Source organism: Apodemus sylvaticus, chromosome 16, assembly GCF_947179515.1.
Source record: "Apodemus sylvaticus chromosome 16, mApoSyl1.1, whole genome shotgun sequence".
Classification (NCBI taxonomy): domain Eukaryota; kingdom Metazoa; phylum Chordata; class Mammalia; order Rodentia; family Muridae; genus Apodemus; species Apodemus sylvaticus.
The window spans coordinates 38,549,214-38,569,561 of record NC_067487.1 but is presented as its reverse complement, the minus strand read 5'-3'; the positions used below and the strand labels follow the sequence as shown (position 1 = coordinate 38,569,561).

The window sequence follows — 20,348 nt, the reverse complement described above, 5'->3', positions numbered from 1 at the left end:
AAAAGCTTACATTAAGAACACATGTTTCTTAATAAATGCACAGAGATACTTCAAGTTTGAGGGCTGTTTGACAAAATTCAAGTGTTAAAGTTCAGAAATAGAATTCATAGGCATCCAAAGAAACATAAGCGTCTCAAAGCAACAAACGTTTTCACTTCTATAACAAGTGCACCTGACCCAACTGAATAAATTTAAATCGAAGACAAGGACATAGGCAGGGAACAGAGCAGAGTAGGGAAGAGAATAAATGATAGCGCCTTTTAAACTTTGCAATGTTTTTGATTTTTGCATTAGCAGCCTTTTGATTTTATAATTATAGCTTGTAGGAAAATGGCTGTTTTATAATTAACAGTTACAATAAAAATCCTTTTGCTAAAGCATGGTGGTTATTCTGTAACCATTGCTTGTATAACACAATATGATAGAACCAGGAGATCAGATAAAATGCATAATTTGTAAACATAGCATACCTGAATATGCTCATAAATGCCAGTAGCTACATGGAAGAACGCGAAGGAATGAGATTATAACACAGTATCAATTGTCTGATTAACCTACATAAGAAGTGAAAACACAGCAGATGTGTATGCAAAAAAAAGCCAAGAATAAAAAATCCTTCACACTTCTGCCTATGGGTGTCAGAGAGAAAGAATAGAAAGAATTTGTTTAATGTCGTTACTTAGTGATGGAGAATGCGATGCTCTTTGTCTTTAAGAGTATGAAATGTCACCTGGTGCACATTTCCTCAATCTGGCAGTAGACAACTAAAGTCTGCAGAATTTAATCCTTCTTTGTGGCTAGTGACTATCACCTTAACGCTTCGGTTGACTCTTTACATAATCAATTTTACTTTTGTTTATTTGCATCAGGGCATTGCAAATAAAAACTCACTGGTGGTAGAGCTAGGCACTGACAGTCAGAAAGACGAGTGTTTCTGATCACTGATTCCTTCCTTGCTGAGAACGCATAGTGGAGGCATGCGGTGCACTTTAGTCTCATCTGTTAGTACTTTGAACTTCGAAGGGGGAAAATACTGGAGTGCAGCCTGAAAATGGTAGCTTGTGTATGGGAACAGGAAATCGAGATGAATTATTTTCCATGCTGCGGTAGGAATGGGGCTAATGAGAAGTTAAGGACATTTAAAGAATCGCTCCCCGAGTTTCCATTATCTCCGTCACCATTGCGTTTCTTTTCTTCTTATGCTTTTGTCCTTTTGACTTAGGATTCTAGCTTTGTCAGGATCCATAAAGTGATCAAAGTCTTAAACTTCACAATGAAAACCACAGACCTGCAGCTTTCAGACGTCTTCCTGAAAGCCCTTGCCCACCTGCCTTTAGAATACAACTCTGCCTTGTACAGCCGGATATTTGATGACTTCGGGACCCACTACTTCACCTCAGGCTCCCTGGGGGGCAAGTATGACCTTCTCTACCAATTCAGCCGCCAGGAGCTACAGAACTCAGGTGCGTGGGCTTCACTTAATTTGGCCCAACAACAACATGGAATGCATCTTTTCCCCCACTCCCTCACTCCTGCTCCACAGTTCTCCTACTCCTTCACTCTAATAACTCTCCTCTGACTTCATTTAGATCTTTTGTTGTTACTGTTGCCAAAACTGAGATGAAGAATAATCAAAAGCAAACACACCTAAATAAAATAAAAATAGTAAATAAGAACCAGAGAGCAAGAGAGCGAGAGAGCGAGAGAGCGAGAGAGCGAGCGAGAGAGAGAGAGAGAGAGAGAGAGAGAGAGAGAGTAATTATGTTTGACCTCTGTGGCCCCATATCAGTCATCATCACTAAGAAGGGAGATGCTAGCCAATATCAAAACAAGAACAGAGTTCCTGAAATTTTATATAATTTATGTATAATATTTTATAGCAAATAGTTATAATGATTTACAGCAAATTCAATATCAATTACTCTCGTTTAATGATTGTAAGTAGAGACAAGCGTATAAGATAAAAGAATAACCAAGAGATTTGACAAAAGAATAAGTTAATATAAGCCAAATATTCATAACTATTGAAACTTGCAAACAAGTACAAACTATATTTTTCGGTTTTTGTTTTTTATTTTTTTGTTTATTTTTTGAGACAGGGTTTCTCTGTGTAGCCCTGGATGTCCAGGAACTCACTCTGTAGACCATGCTGGCCTCAAACTCAGAAATCTGCCTGCCTCTGCCTCCCAAGTGCTGGGATTAAAGGCGTGTGCCCCGCAAAGTATTTTGTCTTAAGGAAGTTTTCATTGCTTCATCCTAAGGAATAGAGCAAATATTTGAGCTTATACACAAAATTGCAGTATATTAAGCATCTTCATTTCTTGGGTTTCATCTAGAATTTCAAATGCTAATTATCACTATTATTCTATGTATTAGATCTTTGCTTGCTTGCTTCGCTGTTTCATACCTCTGTTGGCCAGTGCCCCCATCGGTATGCTAACACCTTTCATGAAAGTGGGTGGGACTTCAGTGTACACAGTAAAAGAATCTCAGAGTTACATGTGAACTGCAAACATTAGCAGTATTCTAAACATGAAGGTAATTTTTAAAGTCCTTTTGTAATGGAAGTCATTGTCTGCTCTGAACTTGTGGGAAAAAACAATCACCTTACTATTTCTCAGCAATGGTTTTCCTTTTATTCATAAGCCTTTACTGTGTATTAGAAAATAAAATCTCAGTTAAAAAAAAAAGCCTGAGCCTACGCTCATATATTTTGACAAGTAGCAGTACTAGTAAAGCTCAAAACTTTTTTTGAATGAAAAATGTTCAAATTGTAAGAATATTGAACACAATGTTGTTAGATACATGGGATATAGCCACGGGCATATGTATGAGTAAATATTATATATAGTGAATATGTATAATATCTGTGTGTAAATCTGGTGCATATAATGTCTATGTATACATGTATATGAACTCGAGTATTTTGACGAGTGCTGGCAATTTGCTCATTCTGGACAGGCTGAAATGCAACAGAAATGACTCATTCATCTATCTTAGCATAAAGAAAGTCAGGTGTCTGGGGATCCCCAGTTAATATGTGCAGAGACCACACAGGGTAATGTATGGGAACAAACAAGAACACATAGAAAGTCACCAGTGAGACCTTGATTCATTAGTCACGGTACTGTGGACACCATGGGCCAAAGTCATCCTTCACCTCTTTAAGAATTTATACATGGCCCTCAAATATATAAAGTTAACTTTGCCCTTAGGTAAATTGTTGTGTTATAATCAATTTGCGTGTAAAATTTAATTCTAACCTATAAACTTTAAAAAGTAAATGTAGGAATAAGAAAAACATCTGCACATTGAAGTTGCAGTAAAGCAGTACACTTGCTTCAAATCTTGACTTATAAAAACGGTGTTATCAGATTCCATACCCATTCTTCAAGATTGAATGAAATAACCATCCTTTTTTATTTGTTAGAGTTGAAAATGTAAACGCAGAGGCTTCAAAACTATTTTTTTTTACTCCTAATAACATGTACTTTCAAATGGGTCAGACTTAAAACATAAAAAGGAAGAGGAAATTGAAGAAGATTGACCTTCATCTAACCACATCTCCCCTGAGAAATCTGTGCCTTCAAGTCTTCATTTCGGCATCAGACCTGTTCTGATGTCTGCCTAAAGCTCTCACAATACGCGTCTCTGAGCATTATAACCTGCAGCTATAAGTGCCATAATTTGATAAAGCCTTTGCCTTAAAGGGGTTAAGAGCTGGCATCTCAGCCTCTCTCCCATGCACAGTCAGATTTCTTAGAATGCTATGAAGGTAGGAAGCATCAATTTTCTTCACATTATCCCAGATAAGTAGTACAAACTCTAAGTACACTAGTCCTGTCTGTGCTGTCCTGGCCTCACAGACTCAGAAGTCAGTGAGCATGCATGCGGGTGTTATAATGGAAGTGATTCAGCCATTCAGTGATTCAAAAGCTTTAACAATGAATAAGAAATTGGTAAAGGGTTGGGATTGATAAAGGTCTCCTAATGGGATGGTTTTAGCCTCAGACCATTAGATCTTTCACATGATGTGCAAGATAGCAGAGAGCCACCCAATGAAAGCATTCCTGGAGATCCTGGAAGATGCTAATTCCACCTCCCAACCCGAACAGACAGGTATTAGGTAGTACTGCCTCCATTGCGCCAACAGGGAAATAATGTCAAATATAGATTTGAATTCAGATAAGGAGACAAAACAGCCAACCAAGAGTCTGAAGAGTTCATTGGTCAAGAATTTAGAATTTCTATTAAAATGAAAAGGGTTGGGGAGTGGAGTCAGAATGAGTAACCAAGTGGGGGGAGGAGCCAAAATAAATATGAAAGCGAGTGGTGACTGACAGACAGGTGGCCAAGATTCACACTTGAGATGGTGCACAAGCCAAGTGGCTTATGCCTCACAAAAGCAGTCACAGGTCCAAAATGTGCATCGCAGTGAGAAGCAGACCTGTCCAGGGCAGAAGCAGTGCACAGCAGCAAGGATAATCTGTGTGGTTCATTGTGTACTGTGACAACAAGGGTAAGCTGGGAGAAACAACGAGAGCCCCCATGGGAAGGACTACAGTGGTCACAGTTGCATCAAAAGTGAAGACTCACAGAACCTCGTCCATTTGCAATTTCCTCGGGAGCCATGTGGGGGCCTGAATCTCAGAGGAAATCAGCCTATTAGAGCCGAGCAGGACAAAGCTGGTGACCATAGCCAGCCCCCAGAGTAGTAGCCAGAGCTGCCTGGTCCACTTCCTTGAATTCTCAACGGTGCATTTTCAGGGGAGTTTGCTTGTGTTTATTTTTCAGGTTTAACAGAAGAACAAACGCAAAACTGTGTCCGGTATGAAACAAAGAAACGTTTTCTCTTTTTTAAAAAAACGTATACAGAAAACCGGTGCACCACAAACAAGCTCTCTGAAAACTACAAAGGTAACAGTGTTCTCTGGGCTCTTTATCCGGGGTGTTTTGAGTCTGCCCGTCAGTTAACCATACTGCCCATGGCTTCTGTGTCTTCATTTATATCATTCATTATCTTCAAAACAAACATGCTATGAGGAAAAGTATAAATAAAAAACTATGAGCCACACTGTTCAAGAAGTAGGCAGGGCTAAGGTGTTCTTTTTCTTATTCTTTAGCTATTCGATTCAATGAACAGTATGTTGATTTTTCTCATAAGTAGAACTCTTTATCAAGCATCGGAAAAGTAGGCATGATTATCAACCAGACACCCCCACTAAGAAACTTAGAAAGCAGAGATATGTAGGTAACTAAGCATTAAAAGGATAGATTTGCAATGAGAATGCTGGAATTCATGCCACCTGTCCCCACAAAGCCACATACACAGAGACAGGAACTGAATATTTAAGTTCTACTTTATCCGCCAGCACTCAGCCCCGCTCTTTGGCCACATGGTCTTCCATCTTTCTGTGACTTGTAGATGTCTGCTGTGTTCTCATTCCCTGCAGTATTCCCTCATTTTCTGAATATCTGGACTCAGACCCTTCTGGGAACACTGAGTTTAGTTAGTATTTGCCTGATTGAAGCATGGATTCAGTCTGGGGTACCTGAGCCAAAAGGGTAGAACAGGGAGCTCATCTCAGAACGCACCAATCATTAACAGCATGATGCTAAAAACAAGTGTGCACTGACTCCTTTCTATAATATTCATCTTACAGAAGCATCTTTATAACACAACATATGAAAGGAGCCCTGTGGTCTTGGCTCTTGCTACCTCCCATTATCTTATATTTATGAGTTGTAATGTACCATGGATGGCATCCTGAAACTATGCAACTGGTTTAGAGTCACTAATAGCTTCTTACCTGGAAGACAAATTCTCTGGCACAATTTTGCACATGGAAGCACACACACATACTCACAACTTAATGGGAACTTTTTTTAGCACCTCTATATCTGAAACAAATATCATAAACAGAATAAAAATAGAAAGCAAGATTAGAAAGCATTTAATTGTTTGTCAGGTAACCATGTGTGAAAACCATTTTTCCAGAACCTCCTAGATTTAGCTTGTTTTTAAAAAACTGACATGAAAGACTCCATTCTTGTTTTCAGCCTTTAGAAAAGGTCTCATTATGAACCTCAGACTGTCTTCTAACTCGTTAACCTTACGTTTTAACTTCCTAAGTTGGAGGACTAGAGACTAGTGCTACTATGCACAGTATAAACATTTTGATTCTGGCAATTTCTACTCTTATCCCAGAATAACTTTCTCAAAGTCATTATTGATTTTTTTGCCAATAGTTTGATCATGATTGCCCCTCTGCAAAGACTAAATACAACCACGTTTGTTGATCTAATTCCACGTCATAATACCTAAATTAGATTCATAGCATAATGTGACAAATTAAGTCACTTGTTCATATATTGTTAAACTATAAAGTTTTGTTCTGCTTTTATTTAATTGTGGGGGGTTATAGAATTTCATACATAAGTACTATATTTACAATATTTCTACTTCCCAACTCCTCCCATGTCCCTCCTCCACCCTCTCTCAAGTTCATGACCTCTCTTCTTCTATAATTATTACATACTTAGATATATGTATGTATATGCATATACATATATATATATGTATATGTACATAAAACCCACTGAGTCCATGCAATATTGCTCATTAGCCATGTGTTTAGTGCTAACTACTTGGGATCATACAACATAGAGGCACACTCAACCCTAAAGAATACTAATTCTCCCTTCTCAGTACCAATTACCTATAGTTCTTCATCTAGAGATTGAGCCTTATGAAATGCCCCACCCACCTGGCATGTTGACTGACTGGTGTTATCATTATAAGGTCTTGTTTTCTCAACCATACTGAGATTTTATGGATTCTGCATCCCTGTCATATCTAGGAGACAGCATCCAGCATCAGGCAGTCTGCGTCTCTGGCCTTTACACCCTCTCTGGCCTCTTTTCACCAGCATTCCTTCAGCCCTAGTGTGGGATTATATTTGTTGTAGGAGCTGTGACTGGCCACGGCCACTTACTCTCTTTTGGCCGATTGTGGAGCTATATAATAGCCTCTATCTGCTGGAAAAGGAAGCTTCTTTGATGAGGAATGGGAGCCAAGTTTCTCTGCGGATAGATGGATAATTTTTAGAGTGGAATTTGTTAGATATAAACTATAAAGTTTTTGTTTGCTCTTAGGACTTAGGCAGGCTTTATTGCTATTAGATTTTTTTCCTTAGATATTTTCTTTATTTACATTTCAAATGTTATCCCCTTTTCTTGTTTCCCCTCCAAAAACCCCCTATCCCATCCCCCTCCCTCTGCCCACCAACCCACCCACTCCCACTTCCCTTTCCTGGCATTCCCTGACACTGAGGCATAGAGCCTTCTTACAAATTAGTTTCCATGCCTCATAAGCATCTGAGAGTTATAGAAAATACTACATTCTAATAAGAGTTGTCCAAGGTAACAGAGATTTCAATGACTTTGTACGGTGAGCCATCTTGTCTGAGGAAAAAGTTAGAGGGAAAGAGAATACAGAGAAAGCCTCAATTCTTTATATAGTCACCTTAATTGGGGTTTGAGATACAAAGGGCATCTGCACTCTGTAGAATTGGAAAGAAAGCAAACGGCTACTTTTCCTTTTCCAGAAAGGCATAAGAACAGTTCTAGCAATTTTTCAGAGCATTCTCCCAAGAAGCTGTCATGAGGAATGAAGCCTGTGTCACCCATTCCAGCAGTCATAGCTCTGAAATAAATCAAACTGAACTGACTGCACAAAAATGTGTCCTTAAGAGGCCACAGAGGTCTTAATGTAGACAAGAGAACAAAATAGGCCTGAAAACATTTTCAAACCAGAAACAAGCATGCCCTGGTCCCACCTGGATTTGAGCCTAAGGCTTTGCCCTCCTGTCTACAGAACCATACTTTCCAATCATCTAAACTACTCGTGCTCTCTCCTATGCCTTGAAATTCTAACTAATTTCTACTGTATATAAAATTCTTCTCTTCGTTTCACAGACTCATTGAATGCTACTCATTCTGCTCTAAACGCACAGAAGCTACATCATAACGACTCCCAAACTTGGAATACACATGAGAAACCAATACAAGCATTTTGTTGCAATAATTAATAGAAAATTCTAAATATAGTATTAGAACACATCAGGTGTGTGTGTGTGTGTGTGTGTGTGTGTGTGTGTGTGTCTGTGTGTCTGTGTGTGAAGCTTAATCAGAAAAAATAATAAACTTGGCAACTGCATTTACACTATATTCTACCCTCCAAAAATATGACATGGAAAATAGTATGCAAAAGAGACCAGTCATTTCATAATATAAATTTTTGAAAAATCAATAGTGTGCTAGGTAGTTTTATGTCAACTTGACATAAGCTACAGTCGTTTTGGAATCGGGAACCTGAGTTGAGAAAACACTCCCACAAGATTGACCTGTGGACAAAGCTGGAAATTATTTTCCTCAATTGGCTCTACTGATCCATTTCCCACACATGCTCAGAAACTAATATGACTTTAGTACACACACACACACACACACACACACACACACACACACAGACATGAACATAGAATAGCAACATATTCAGAAAAAGGATACTAGCCAGGTGTGGTGGCACACACCTGTAATCCCAGCACTTGGGAGGCAGAGGCAGGCGGATTTCTGAGTTCAAGGCCAGCCTAGTCTACAGAGTGAGTTCCAGGACAGCCAGGGCTACACAGAGAAACCCTGTCTCAAAAAACCAAAAAATAAATAAATAAATAAATAAATAAATAAATTAAATTAAATAAATAAATAATAAAAAGAGAAGAAGGATACCAGTGGTCCAGAGGAAGGTATAAAAGAGAGAAATAGAAGGCAAAACTACTAAATTTATTATGTAAATATAGAAAACAGTCAACCATTTTTCATTTTCAAGAAGAAATGGAATAATCCACACATCCATGGATAGGATTTTCTGTGTCCGAAACAGAAGCCAACATATCTCTCAAATTCCCATCCCTTCTAAATAGTAGAAAAATATAAAATTGCCAGTGGAATATGAATCTGCCTCGCTGGGTTTTAACTTTTACTTTTGAGTCAGATATAGGACTCTGAATGTTCCCCTTTGGTGATTCCCGGGGCTAGTTTTAATATGTAGTCTGTGCACATGAGCACATGCACATTTGTTGAGGGAGCATTGGAGCACTCTGGCATCGGAGGATGAATTAGATCTGTTAGCTTGTGGTCCTTTCATTTCCTCTCATGTGACATCTATATGCTCTAGTCCCTGTTGTCAGGCACAGGGCCTTGGCTGATGTTGATGATCATTCCTAGGCCTGAGATTATTGAGCCCAGAGTCTCTGTACAGACAGTTTGTATCTACTCGGTGAGTTTATGAAGCTATGAAAATTTCCTCATCTTCTTCTTGGTTCGGGGAAGTCCAAACTATGTATGCACATAGCAGATAACTGTAAATGACATTTAAAAGAAATCAGCACTAACTTGAATGGAACATTAGTTGAAAATATCCATTCACATACAATTAGAGAACAGTGAAATATAAATTTATTTCCATCAGATTTCCCTAGTACCACTAAGCTCTACAAAATGCAACTCAAAGTAATAGAGCCCTCATTCTTTACTGTGGAACATATCAAACTTAAATCTCCATTCATCCTATAGCACAAAACATTTTTGTCCTTTGGAAAGGAAAATGACCCAAGTCATTGTACATTTCTATCATTCTATAATTAATATCTTAACTTCCTGCTCCGAGTTATAGGAGGCTTGGTTTTGATTTTTTTATTTAAATATTACAAGTTGGACAATTACTTTTTTCCCTCAGGATACTGGTCCTACACGCTCATAATTATTGCTTTCCAATCTATGATCCCCACCAGATTTAGAAAAGTGTACTTGAGCATTCAAAAGATAATGCTTCATGTGTTCTCTAACCCAGGACTATTTATATGTAAAGCCCATGATGCAGCTTGAATTGGGAGAGGACTGGGGAAAATGGGGTTTAGGAACACAAGCAAAATAATTAATATCAAGAGTTTAACCCAGTAAATAAGTAAAGAACTCAAAGGCAGAGACAGTGCACCCAAGAAGGTCGTGAGAATAGAATCATCTCCTATGTAAAACCACGGAGGAAAGAAAACGAGGAGTATTTCTGAATTGCTTAAATGTTTACTATGTTGACAATGTGATTTTTTTACTTTGAGGTCACCCAATCTTGAATTATAATTTTTAGGAGAGAGTTTTGAACACTCTTCCTGAATACCACATCAGTCTTCCCTTCCCACGGGTTCCCACTGCAACCTTCACCGATGCTATCCCAGCATCCATCACACTGTGCCACGTTTACTTCTTTTCTTTTCTAACTTTTAAGACATTCTAGGTCATTGTCACCATCTCTAAGTTCTCTATACTTAGGGAAGTAGAAATACATATGACAGGCAGAAAGAAAGAGAGAATGAGGGACATAAAAGAAGGAAGAGAGAGACAGGTAGGGAAAATCAACACAGATCAAGTTCTTCCTATATCCCAGGCACTATTTTGTGGTGTGTGTGAACTGATCTTTTCTAATGTTTAATCCCCATGGAGTCTGTGAGGCAGGTATAATTATGACTGCCAGTTTGGATCAGGAAATGAAAGCAGAGAAAGACAAAGAGTGAATACACACAAACTAATAATAAGTATATCAATTTGACTCAAGCATAAATTGGTAAAATAAAGCTGACTTTTGAAAAGATCTCTGGCAGAAATCAAGCAGTTCTTGCATGCCCCGTTAAAATCTTTGAATTTTAATCCTAGTAGAGATTGGCAGTATCCCACTTACAATCAAGATAATGTTGATAAGCAATAGGAGTCATCACATTCCATCTTTAATCTTGAAAATTATGCCAGGGTTAAAGAATTTTTTTCAGAGTTCTTAAAATTATTAAATTTAAAGAGACTCGGACTTTTCCAGTAAACTGACATAGTGTAAACCACAAATAAACAAAGAAAAAACATTACCAGACAATATTCACAGACAAAATTGGGCAGTGCATTCTCTAGGAAAACAGAGTGGGGGTTGGAGAGAAAGGTAAAAGGTAAAATCAGAAAAGTTAAAACTGTGGTCATGGTGTAACGTTAACTAGGTAATTGGCTAATTAATTAATTGAAAAGAAACATTTAAAGCGGATGTTTTCTAGTTGTGATATACACTGAACACATTGACTAAGTAACACCCTTGCAGGGCCCACTGCCTGGATTCAAACTTTGTCTCCAGTGTTGATTCACTTTGCTACCAACATCATGAGCTTGATCTTTCCTTGTCTATGGTTTCTCACAATGAAAATAGTAGTAGTAGTTACTTTGTGTGTTTTATCTTAAGAATCCTCATTAAGTGAGAAGAACTGTATCAGCTCTCTGTTAAACACTGAGTTTGACTTTGTAGTTGACCTTTCGATACATGATAAAAGGATGCTAGAGCTGTAACTTCATGGTAGAATGCTTGTGTAACAAGCAGAGGGACCTGAGTATATTGAAATTTGCATTCCTTTAAAAAGCAGTTAATAGCATTCTATTGGGAACCGGGAAAGGAAAAATCATTTGGAATGTAAGTAAAGAATATAGAAAATAAAAAAAAATAATATTCTACTAATGATTTTCACTTCTTAAGACCCCATGCCTAGCATATATAACTTTTATTGGGATCAATCTACTTGTGAAATATGTGTTATCAGTTCAAATATTAGCTACACAACATCACTGTCATGTCAATCAATACAATATCAACATAGGATTGGACATTAATTTAACCTCCCCACCCTGCTGTCCAACAAAGATAAATACAACAGCATCTAAAAGAACAAATCTTATATGCTCCCTTTGAAAAGGTTGAGACTTCTTTCGTCATGAGAGTACTTCTCCTAGTCTACATCTCGCTTGAGAATTTCTGACAGTAATGATACGGCTAACTTTTACTGGAAGTCTAGAGCAGTGGCTCTCAACCTTCCAAATGTTGTGACCCTCTAATATAGTTCCTCACGTTGTGGTGACTCCCAGGCATAAAATTATGTTTGTCACTTCATAACTGTAATTTTACTACTGTGATGAATCACAATGTGAATATCTGTGGGTTTTGATGATCTTAGGCGACTGCTGTGAAAGGGTCATTCGACACCCAAAGGGACACATGTGACCCAAAGGTTGAAAGTCTCTAGAGACCTGGGTAATGCCGCTGACCCCAGCCATATCTCTGGTTGTCATTCCATTCGGTCTATTTCCCTCGATTCATTCCCCATCCATGATTATAGTTTTAAGTTTATAAGCATTCCGTCACATTGTATTTGTTTGTGTGTTTGCTTGTTTGTTTGTCTGTTTGGAAATGCTAGGTTTCTAGCATAGCAGTAGAAGGCACATGGTTTGAGTTATTCCATAGATATTCCCCAAACATAGGGGAGTATCAATCCAAAGCTAGGAAGTTGGCTTCAAATCATCAAGAGCAGAGCTGTTGGAGAATAGGATTTGTGTGCATTCCACTGCTGCCTGCTGCTAACTGTGCGTTTCAAAACAAATTGCTTTCAGCTTCAGCATCTGCAGTGACAGTAATATCTACTTAGCAGCGTCGTGACAATTATGTAGGCTAATGTGTGTGAACAGCCTGATGTGTGCCCTGTGCTGACTAAATGGCGCCACTGGCACCGTTACTGTAAATTGTATTATTAATCGCCCTGTAGAGATAAGAAATGCTCTCTCACATTTTCCTCTGAGCTTACTTCTTGGCAGGACCTGACTGAGCTATCTATATTGCCCTCCTGAGAAAATTGACTTGTCTTTGAAGTATGAATTTTCAATAGAATTAAACGGATCGTTTTCTTGAATCATTTTGCAGGTTCCTTTTTGCAGGGGGCAGAGACATCCATATCCCTGGTCCAGGGAGGGAGGAGTCTGCAGGCAGCAGCCTTGGCTTGGGAAAAGGGCACCTCTGGTCCCGAGGAGAATGTCTTTTCTGAGTGGTTAGAATCAGTGAAGGAAAACCCTGCTGTGGTTGATTATGAGGTGAGACTGAAGCGTTCTGAGGGTAAGGGGGCTCGAGCCTCGAGCGTTCACCAGTCCACACGGCCTGCCACACCATTTCCCTTTCTGTTTCCTTTTTAGACAATAGACAGAATGTCTGCTTTCAATATACACTCATGATGCAATTTAGAAAACGTGTCAAATTGCACACCGATTGCTTTTATAATGTGTTTTAGGACAGGACTTAGCATACATGAAATACTGAGAAGGGAGATTCGGCAAATAAAACTGTTCCCCTTGCCTGGGAATAGCAAGTGCTCTTCATCTCACCGCAGAATAGCAACTTTTAGGTTTGTAGGTTTCATGCAACTTGTGAGCATACGAGGACAATTTTAGATCTATTTGGTTTCCGGCCTCCGTCACCCTTGATTCAGTTTTCCAGTTTAGTATTTGATGTAATTAGACAAAAAGGTGAGTTTTTTGTCCCTCATGGGATCCTTTGTATAATATTGAGTCATCTAAAGTCAGATTTGCCTACGGCATAACTGCAGTTTAAAAGGCATCCCAAAGCCATGCTGTTGATTTCGTTTAAACAGAGATAGAACATTGGATCATCATGAACATGGCATCATTTACGTGCAACAGAAAGCGTGTGCACTTCCGGAGTTATGGTAGAAAGGAGGCCCACTGCTCAGATGAACACCTTCGTAGCACGCACAGCCCTTGATGGCTGTGTCTTTGGGCTTTATAGAAAGGTTACAGAGCAAGCATGTTTCTCTCTTGCCGCTGTTGCCCGCTTTATTTGTTACTACAATCCTCCACTCTCGGGAATGGCGAGTTCACCTCTCCATTTCCTCCCACTGTGCATTTTCTCGTCTTAGTCCAACACAAGCCAGTGCGCATGTGTAGACAGAGAGCAAGGGAACCGCCCCTCAACCTCTGCAGACCTCCTGCCCGAGTCAAGGTTAACCAGCTAACAGTGCACTAATGAGCATTGGTGGTTCTTGGTGGCCTAGCTCAGAACTTTCGCTGCTTATGTTTGATGCTTAACAAATAACGTGATGCAAGCCTAAATAAGCGGCACGTGACTTCCTTCACAGCAGACCTGCAGGGACGGTTAATTCTACACAGTTTGCTCCCACCCTCAGGCATCAGGTTTTCCACTCCTGGCTCAACAGCCAGCTGACTCTACTGGATTCTCTAACAATTCCTTGGGAATATCAGGATTTTTCTTTTCTGTTAAGCACTGATTTGATAAGAACTAGGTAGTGCTGGCAGAACCACTGACTGCCTCAAGGGACCAGAGCTGTCTCTGTCACCTGCTTGCAGCTTGCCCCGATCACCGACTTGGTCAGAAACATCCCCTGTGCAGTGACAAAACGGAACAACCTCAGGAAAGCGCTTCAAGAGTATGCAGCCAAGTTTGACCCCTGCCAGTGTGCTCCGTGTCCTAACAATGGGCGCCCCAGGCTCTTGGGCACAGAATGCCTGTGTGTGTGCCAGAGCGGCACCTATGGTGAGAACTGCGAGAGCCGGTCCCCGGATTACAAATCTGGTAAGTATCAGGAACTGACCTCACCATCAGTTACCCTTAAAATATATATTATAGGTTGATGAATTTAACAAAATAAATGTTACTAGCAAATCTCACTTTGTAAACAAGCCTCCACATATTAGATGCCAAACAATGCCAGGCTCTACTGTAACCTATGAGCTGAATTACACTACAAAAATTGCTAAGTTACAAGCTCCTGATCGATAAGATGAAGCTAATTCTATTATTACTTGAGAGTTGAGGTGTGTGTGTGTGTGTGTGTCTGTACTCGTGTGTTTCATTATGTTCTATGGCATATATAAAGTATATAATGCTTATATAATATATAGTATGATATATTATATAGTATAATGTCTATAAAATTAGACATAAAATAAATGCATGATACTGTGTCTTAGTTATTTTTTTATTGCTGTGATAAAACATCATGAACAAGGCAGCTGAGGGAAGATAGGGTTTCCTTGGGGATTATATTTCCAGAGGGTTGGAATATTGTGGAAACAGGAAGTAGAGAGAGAACAATGGTAACAGCACACAGCTTTTGAAACTTGAAAGTTCACCACCAGTCACACGCTTCTTCCAACAAAGCCACACCTCCTACGCCTCCCCAAAACAAGGATACCAACTAGAAATCAAATATTCAAATGTCAGAAACTATGGGGTACATCTATTGTTCAAACCACTATGTTACCACCACATGTTCTGAGAGAAGTGTATTAGTATGTGTATTATAATGCATAGACATGATGTTTAATAATAAGGGGTAAATTAGGCTTTAGGCAAAGTTTTCATACATGGCTAAATAAATTAAGTCATATTTTTCTTAGAGAAGAAATAAGGCCTAGGAGTGGGGCTATGTTCTACTGACTAGAAGAGTGTAATTTGATAGACACCTCTGTCTTAGTCAGTGTTCTATGGCTGTGAAGATACATCATGCCCATGACAGCCCTTAGAAAGAGAACATTTAATTGGGGCTTGCTTATAGTTCCAGAGGTTGTGTCCATTATCAGCGTAGGGAACCTGGAGGCATGCAGGCAGACATTGTAGCTAAGAGTTCTGCATCCAGATCCAAATGCAGCAAGAAGAGATTTGGGCCTGGCTTGGGCTTTTGAGCGTGCTCCAAGCATGCTCCTGATGACGCAGTTCCTTGATAAGGTCACACCCCCTAATCCCTCTCAGGTAGTGCCACTCCCTGATCACTAAGCATTCAAATATATGAGCCAATGGGAGCCACTCTTACTCAAACCCCAATATCGTCAGTAAATTTGTATAATTGTAAATATATACGTATACATGCAAATACATGTGGTTTTCTATGTATGCGATATCACTGATATATTTATTGATCATTTAAATGATTTCTATCTGCTGCCATTTTATTCATGTCTGTGAGAACTGGAAAAAGAATCAGACACTGTATCAGACCCCTTCCATCAGGGGCTTCTTGCAGCCCTCACTACAAAGCTGTAGCATTCCACAAAGCTTGTCACAGAGCCAATGTGAGGAGACCAGGTTGCCCAAGTCTCAAAGCCCACATTTCCTTGCACCAGGATGTCTGTGGGTCTTCCTCTGTTACAGACGCAGTGGATGGAAACTGGGGCTGCTGGTCTTCCTGGAGTACATGCAATGCTGCTTACAGGAGATCAAGAACCCGGGAGTGTAATAACCCTGCGCCACAGCGAGGCGGGCAACGCTGTGAGGGCAAGCATCGGCAAGAAGAAGACTGCACGTTCTCAATCATGGAAAATGTGTAAGATCGGAGGGAACAAAGGATCGCTGGTTTGTATTGATTGCTGTCGATTGAGAAACACGTAGAAGTTTAGATGTGCCTACACAATATACTAATGAAGCACAAAATCTACTACTCCCCTTAGCTCACTGAGTAGCAGGTTCTTTATTTAATCAGTATTGGTATATGATGAGTATGTACACAGATTGGTGATGTTGCTTTAATATCTGCATGCATGAATATATGTATGTGTGTACACACGCACATATTATTTCTTTCCCATGTAGTGGACAACCATGTATCAGTGATGATGAAGAAATGAAAGAGGGAGATCTTGCTGAGCCAGAAGCAGATTCAGGGTGTCCTAGGCCACCTCTCCCAGAAAATGCATTTATCTGGGTGAGTGTCCTGTTGGCTACTCTTGGTTTGAAATTTAAAAGGAGGTCTTGAAACATATGGGTTTTCTTTTAATTGGAGTGTTGTTATTTTCCTACTCTAAAAATATGCTGATTGAAAAGTACAAAGGACTATCCAAAAATGCTGGAACACCCTTTTGTCTTGACTACCCTGAGCCTGTCAGTCAAGGAGGAACCAGGTGGTGTTTTCCTCTGTACCACTCCGGCATAAGAAGGTGGCAGACAGTCTGAGTGAAGAACGGAGATTCAGCACAGGGTAGCTTTGGATGGCTGTAACAGTCAGTAGCTAAGACCTGGCTGTTTCCTCTGATGCTAAGGTACATTCCCTGAGAGATAAAGGAGACTTGGACATAAGCATTAGGGTTGAACCTGCATTGTCTGGTTAGGTTGGAAATTTGTAGACCCTTGAGCAGTCAAAACAATTCTAACATCTTTTCAATTTCATCCTTTTCCTTAAGTCACAATTTGTTTCTATGCTTTTTATAAGATGTGAGCCCAGTCACATGAGTCTGTGGCTTTAGATTGAATTCCTTAGGAGATAGATAACGTTAAAATTGATCACAAAAGGCATGCTCTCTAGCCATTTTACATTTCTAAAATGAATGAAGCCTTCAAATTCGTCTTTTTCCAATAGTGTATTAATTATCAAAACATAAGGAGGCCATTTCAATCAGTCTTTATTCCAGGGCACAGGTCTTGTTCTCACCAACACAATATAGGACATGTTAAAACACAGATCAGTCGCTTGCACTCCCACAATCTCTGGTTCACAAGCTCTCGAGTGGGGCCTCAAAAAGACAGTATCCACAAATGCCCAAACACTGCTACTGCTACAAGCCTGGAAGTCGCAGAGCAGAGAGCAATCCTTTAGAACAGGCATCAGCAATGGACAGCCGACGGGCTCAATCTAGTTTGTTACTTAAAAAAATAAATTTTACAGCACAGCCATATTAATTTATTTACATATTACCTATGACTGCTTCCATGAAATAATAGAAAATATGAATAACTGTGACAGATGCTTTTACAACCAGCAACTGACTAATGCAGGCCCTTTATAGAAAAACATTTTCTGGTTGGTGCTTTAGAATATCGATATAAAAATTATATATTGTCATAACCAGCTGCCTAAAAAAAATGTTTACCATGTTTACACCAGCTGCATGCTAAAACTGTTAACATTTTTTGTTATTTACTTTTAAAAACCCACTGAGGCTTTAAAGAGGAATTCATTATGTTTATGGGTCTTTTAATAAAATGAGATTATGTCTCTTGCTCCATTCCTGGCTGTTGTAACCAAGTCCCGTAGACTATTTTATATATTAGGATCTTTATATATAGATCCTAATATATAAAATAGATTTATATATTAGGAAAGAGTTATTTAAACTTGGTGTGGTGGAGGATATCTTTAATCCCAACACTCAGAAGGCAGAAACAAGAAGATCTATGTGAGTTTAAGGCCAGCTTGGTGGACATAGTGATTTACAGGCTAGCCAGGACCACTGCTAGCCAGTTCCACGCGGTGAGATCCTGTCTCAAAAAATAAAACCAAGCAAACAAGCAAAGTAGTAGTTTAGCAGACCGTTGTGGAGTTTGGGGAGTAAAAGTGTGTGAGAATGTCTCTGCCTCTGAGCTCAGTAATTGCAAGATATTTGTATATGTTATTGTTTCATGGGAGAAACGGTGATGGGAGTGCAAAGCAGTGACTTATTTCAGGAACAAATGACAGGAGATAAGGATAGTACCACGAGTTAGTTTTAACTAATAGTTTAAGAAGTGCACCATCCAGTTTTTATCTTGAAATTTTTAGTGAGTCCCCATAAGACAATGCCTTATCCATTAGCTGGAAAAATATATAGTGACTAATCAGCTTCTAGGAAATAAAAAGTTATTAAGTGATTTCAGTGCATTCATCACAATACCAATGGCACTTGCTTCTTATAAACGTAAGACGTTAATGCAATGAACAGTCATAACACTGTGAGCATAGAGCTTTTCTTTTCTAACCATATTGGGTGTTTTTGTGACATCTTGTTGCTGTGACCTATGTTCGAGAAAACATGCATATGAAAAAAATGAAAATGACTAAATCCTTGAATAAATACTTAGAGAAGTAACTCCGGGGAGGATGTATTTTAACTCATGGTTTCAGACAGGAATGTCATAGCTGAATAGGCAACAGCAAGGGAGGCTCCTGTCCATGGTGGCAAGGGCGTGAGGAGACCTGCTCCCACCCTCACAGACTAGGAAGCACACAGAGACCAGGTGGAAAGTGTGAACTGGCTGTAAGGTCTGAGGCCTGAGCCTCAGGAACACACTTCCTCCCACTAGACTCCATTTCTAAGATTTCTGAACCTCCTGTATCAGCGCCACTATCTAGGTAACAAGTGTTCAAACAGATGACCCTGCAAGGAGGGTCTCACAGTCAACCCATAACATCATCAAGTATAGTTTGTTTGGTTGAGTGTGTGTGTGTGTGTGTGTGTGTGTGTGTGTGTGTGTGTGTGTGTGTGTGTGTGTGTCTGTGTGTCTGTGTGTTTGTGTGCACATTCATGTCTGTGTGTGTGTGTGTGTATGTGTGTGTGTGTGTGTGTGTGTGTGTATACAGATGTGCATGGAAGCCCAAGGACAACTCTAAGTGCCCTCCTCTGTTGCTTTCTTCACTATTTTTGAGACAAAGGGCTCTCACTAACCAGGAGCTGGCTAGACTGAGTGCCCAGTAAACTCCAAAGAACTTCCTGTCTCTGCCCACTGTCAATGCTTGAGTTACAGATGTCACATCTGGAATTTACATTGGTGGGGAAGATTGAAAATCAGGTCGATGCGCTTACACAGCAAGCCCCGAGAGCAAGTTTTGTCATCTGTTTGGTTTTGGTTTTGTCCCTGTGGCAAGAGCCCAAGGAGGCTTGCTCAGCTCTCTACAAACCCCGGAAGCATGCAAAGCACAGGTAGAAAGTGCAACCTGTCTATAACTTTTAAGGCATACAGGTCCCATTGTGTAGTCCTGGCTGGATTTAAATGCATAGAGTTCTACTACCTCTGCCCCCCAAATACTGTGACTCAAGGCATGTACCATCATCCTTGAAAGCAGAGAGAAATTCAAGTACAAAAAGTAGAATTAGTTTAAGGCAGAAAAATGAATTCAGAGAATGAAAAGCTGAAAAGTTATCCAAGAACAAAAATGAGAAGAAAGAGGAGAAGGAAAAGAAAGAAGAGGAGGAAGAGGAGAAGGAGAAAGAGGAGGAGGAGGAGGAGGAGGAGGAGGAGGAGGAGGAGGAGGAGGAGGAAGAGAAAGAATGAAAAGATGTTTGGACTGAATTTAAGAATAGAATCTTAAGAATACTGTTAAGTGAGGAGATACCAAGTGTATGCACTGGGCAGAATCCAGGGAGACCCTAAGGTATCCAGAGATGACAGCTCATCACATTCATAATTTCTGCTTTCTGTTTTCATTCTAGAATGAGAAGAAATTGTACTCAGTTGGGGAGGAAGTTGAAATTTCATGTCTTACTGGATTCAAAGCTGTCGGATACCAGTACTTCAGATGCTTACCAGACAGAACCTGGAGGCAAGGAGACGTCGAATGCCAACGTGAGCTCAGGGCAAGCACAAGCGTTCGCATGACTCCCCTGCAGAAGGGATGTGCCCGATACAAGCAGAGCAAAGTCTGTTCAGTTCATTT

General features: G+C 39.8%; 1 protein-coding gene across 1 annotated transcript in view; it reads left to right on the top strand.

The window, feature by feature from the left end:
* C6 (complement C6) overlaps positions 1–20,348 on the top strand; it is a 66,359-nt gene that overhangs the window by 30,832 nt on the left and 15,179 nt on the right. The window contains exons 8-14 of the mRNA XM_052160136.1: positions 1,223–1,463; positions 4,795–4,917; positions 12,839–13,005; positions 14,293–14,518; positions 16,097–16,268; positions 16,535–16,646; positions 20,125–20,257. Of these exons, the coding sequence (XP_052016096.1) occupies positions 1,223–1,463; positions 4,795–4,917; positions 12,839–13,005; positions 14,293–14,518; positions 16,097–16,268; positions 16,535–16,646; positions 20,125–20,257 (1,174 nt within the window). The remainder of the gene's footprint in view (positions 1–1,222; positions 1,464–4,794; positions 4,918–12,838; positions 13,006–14,292; positions 14,519–16,096; positions 16,269–16,534; positions 16,647–20,124; positions 20,258–20,348) is intronic.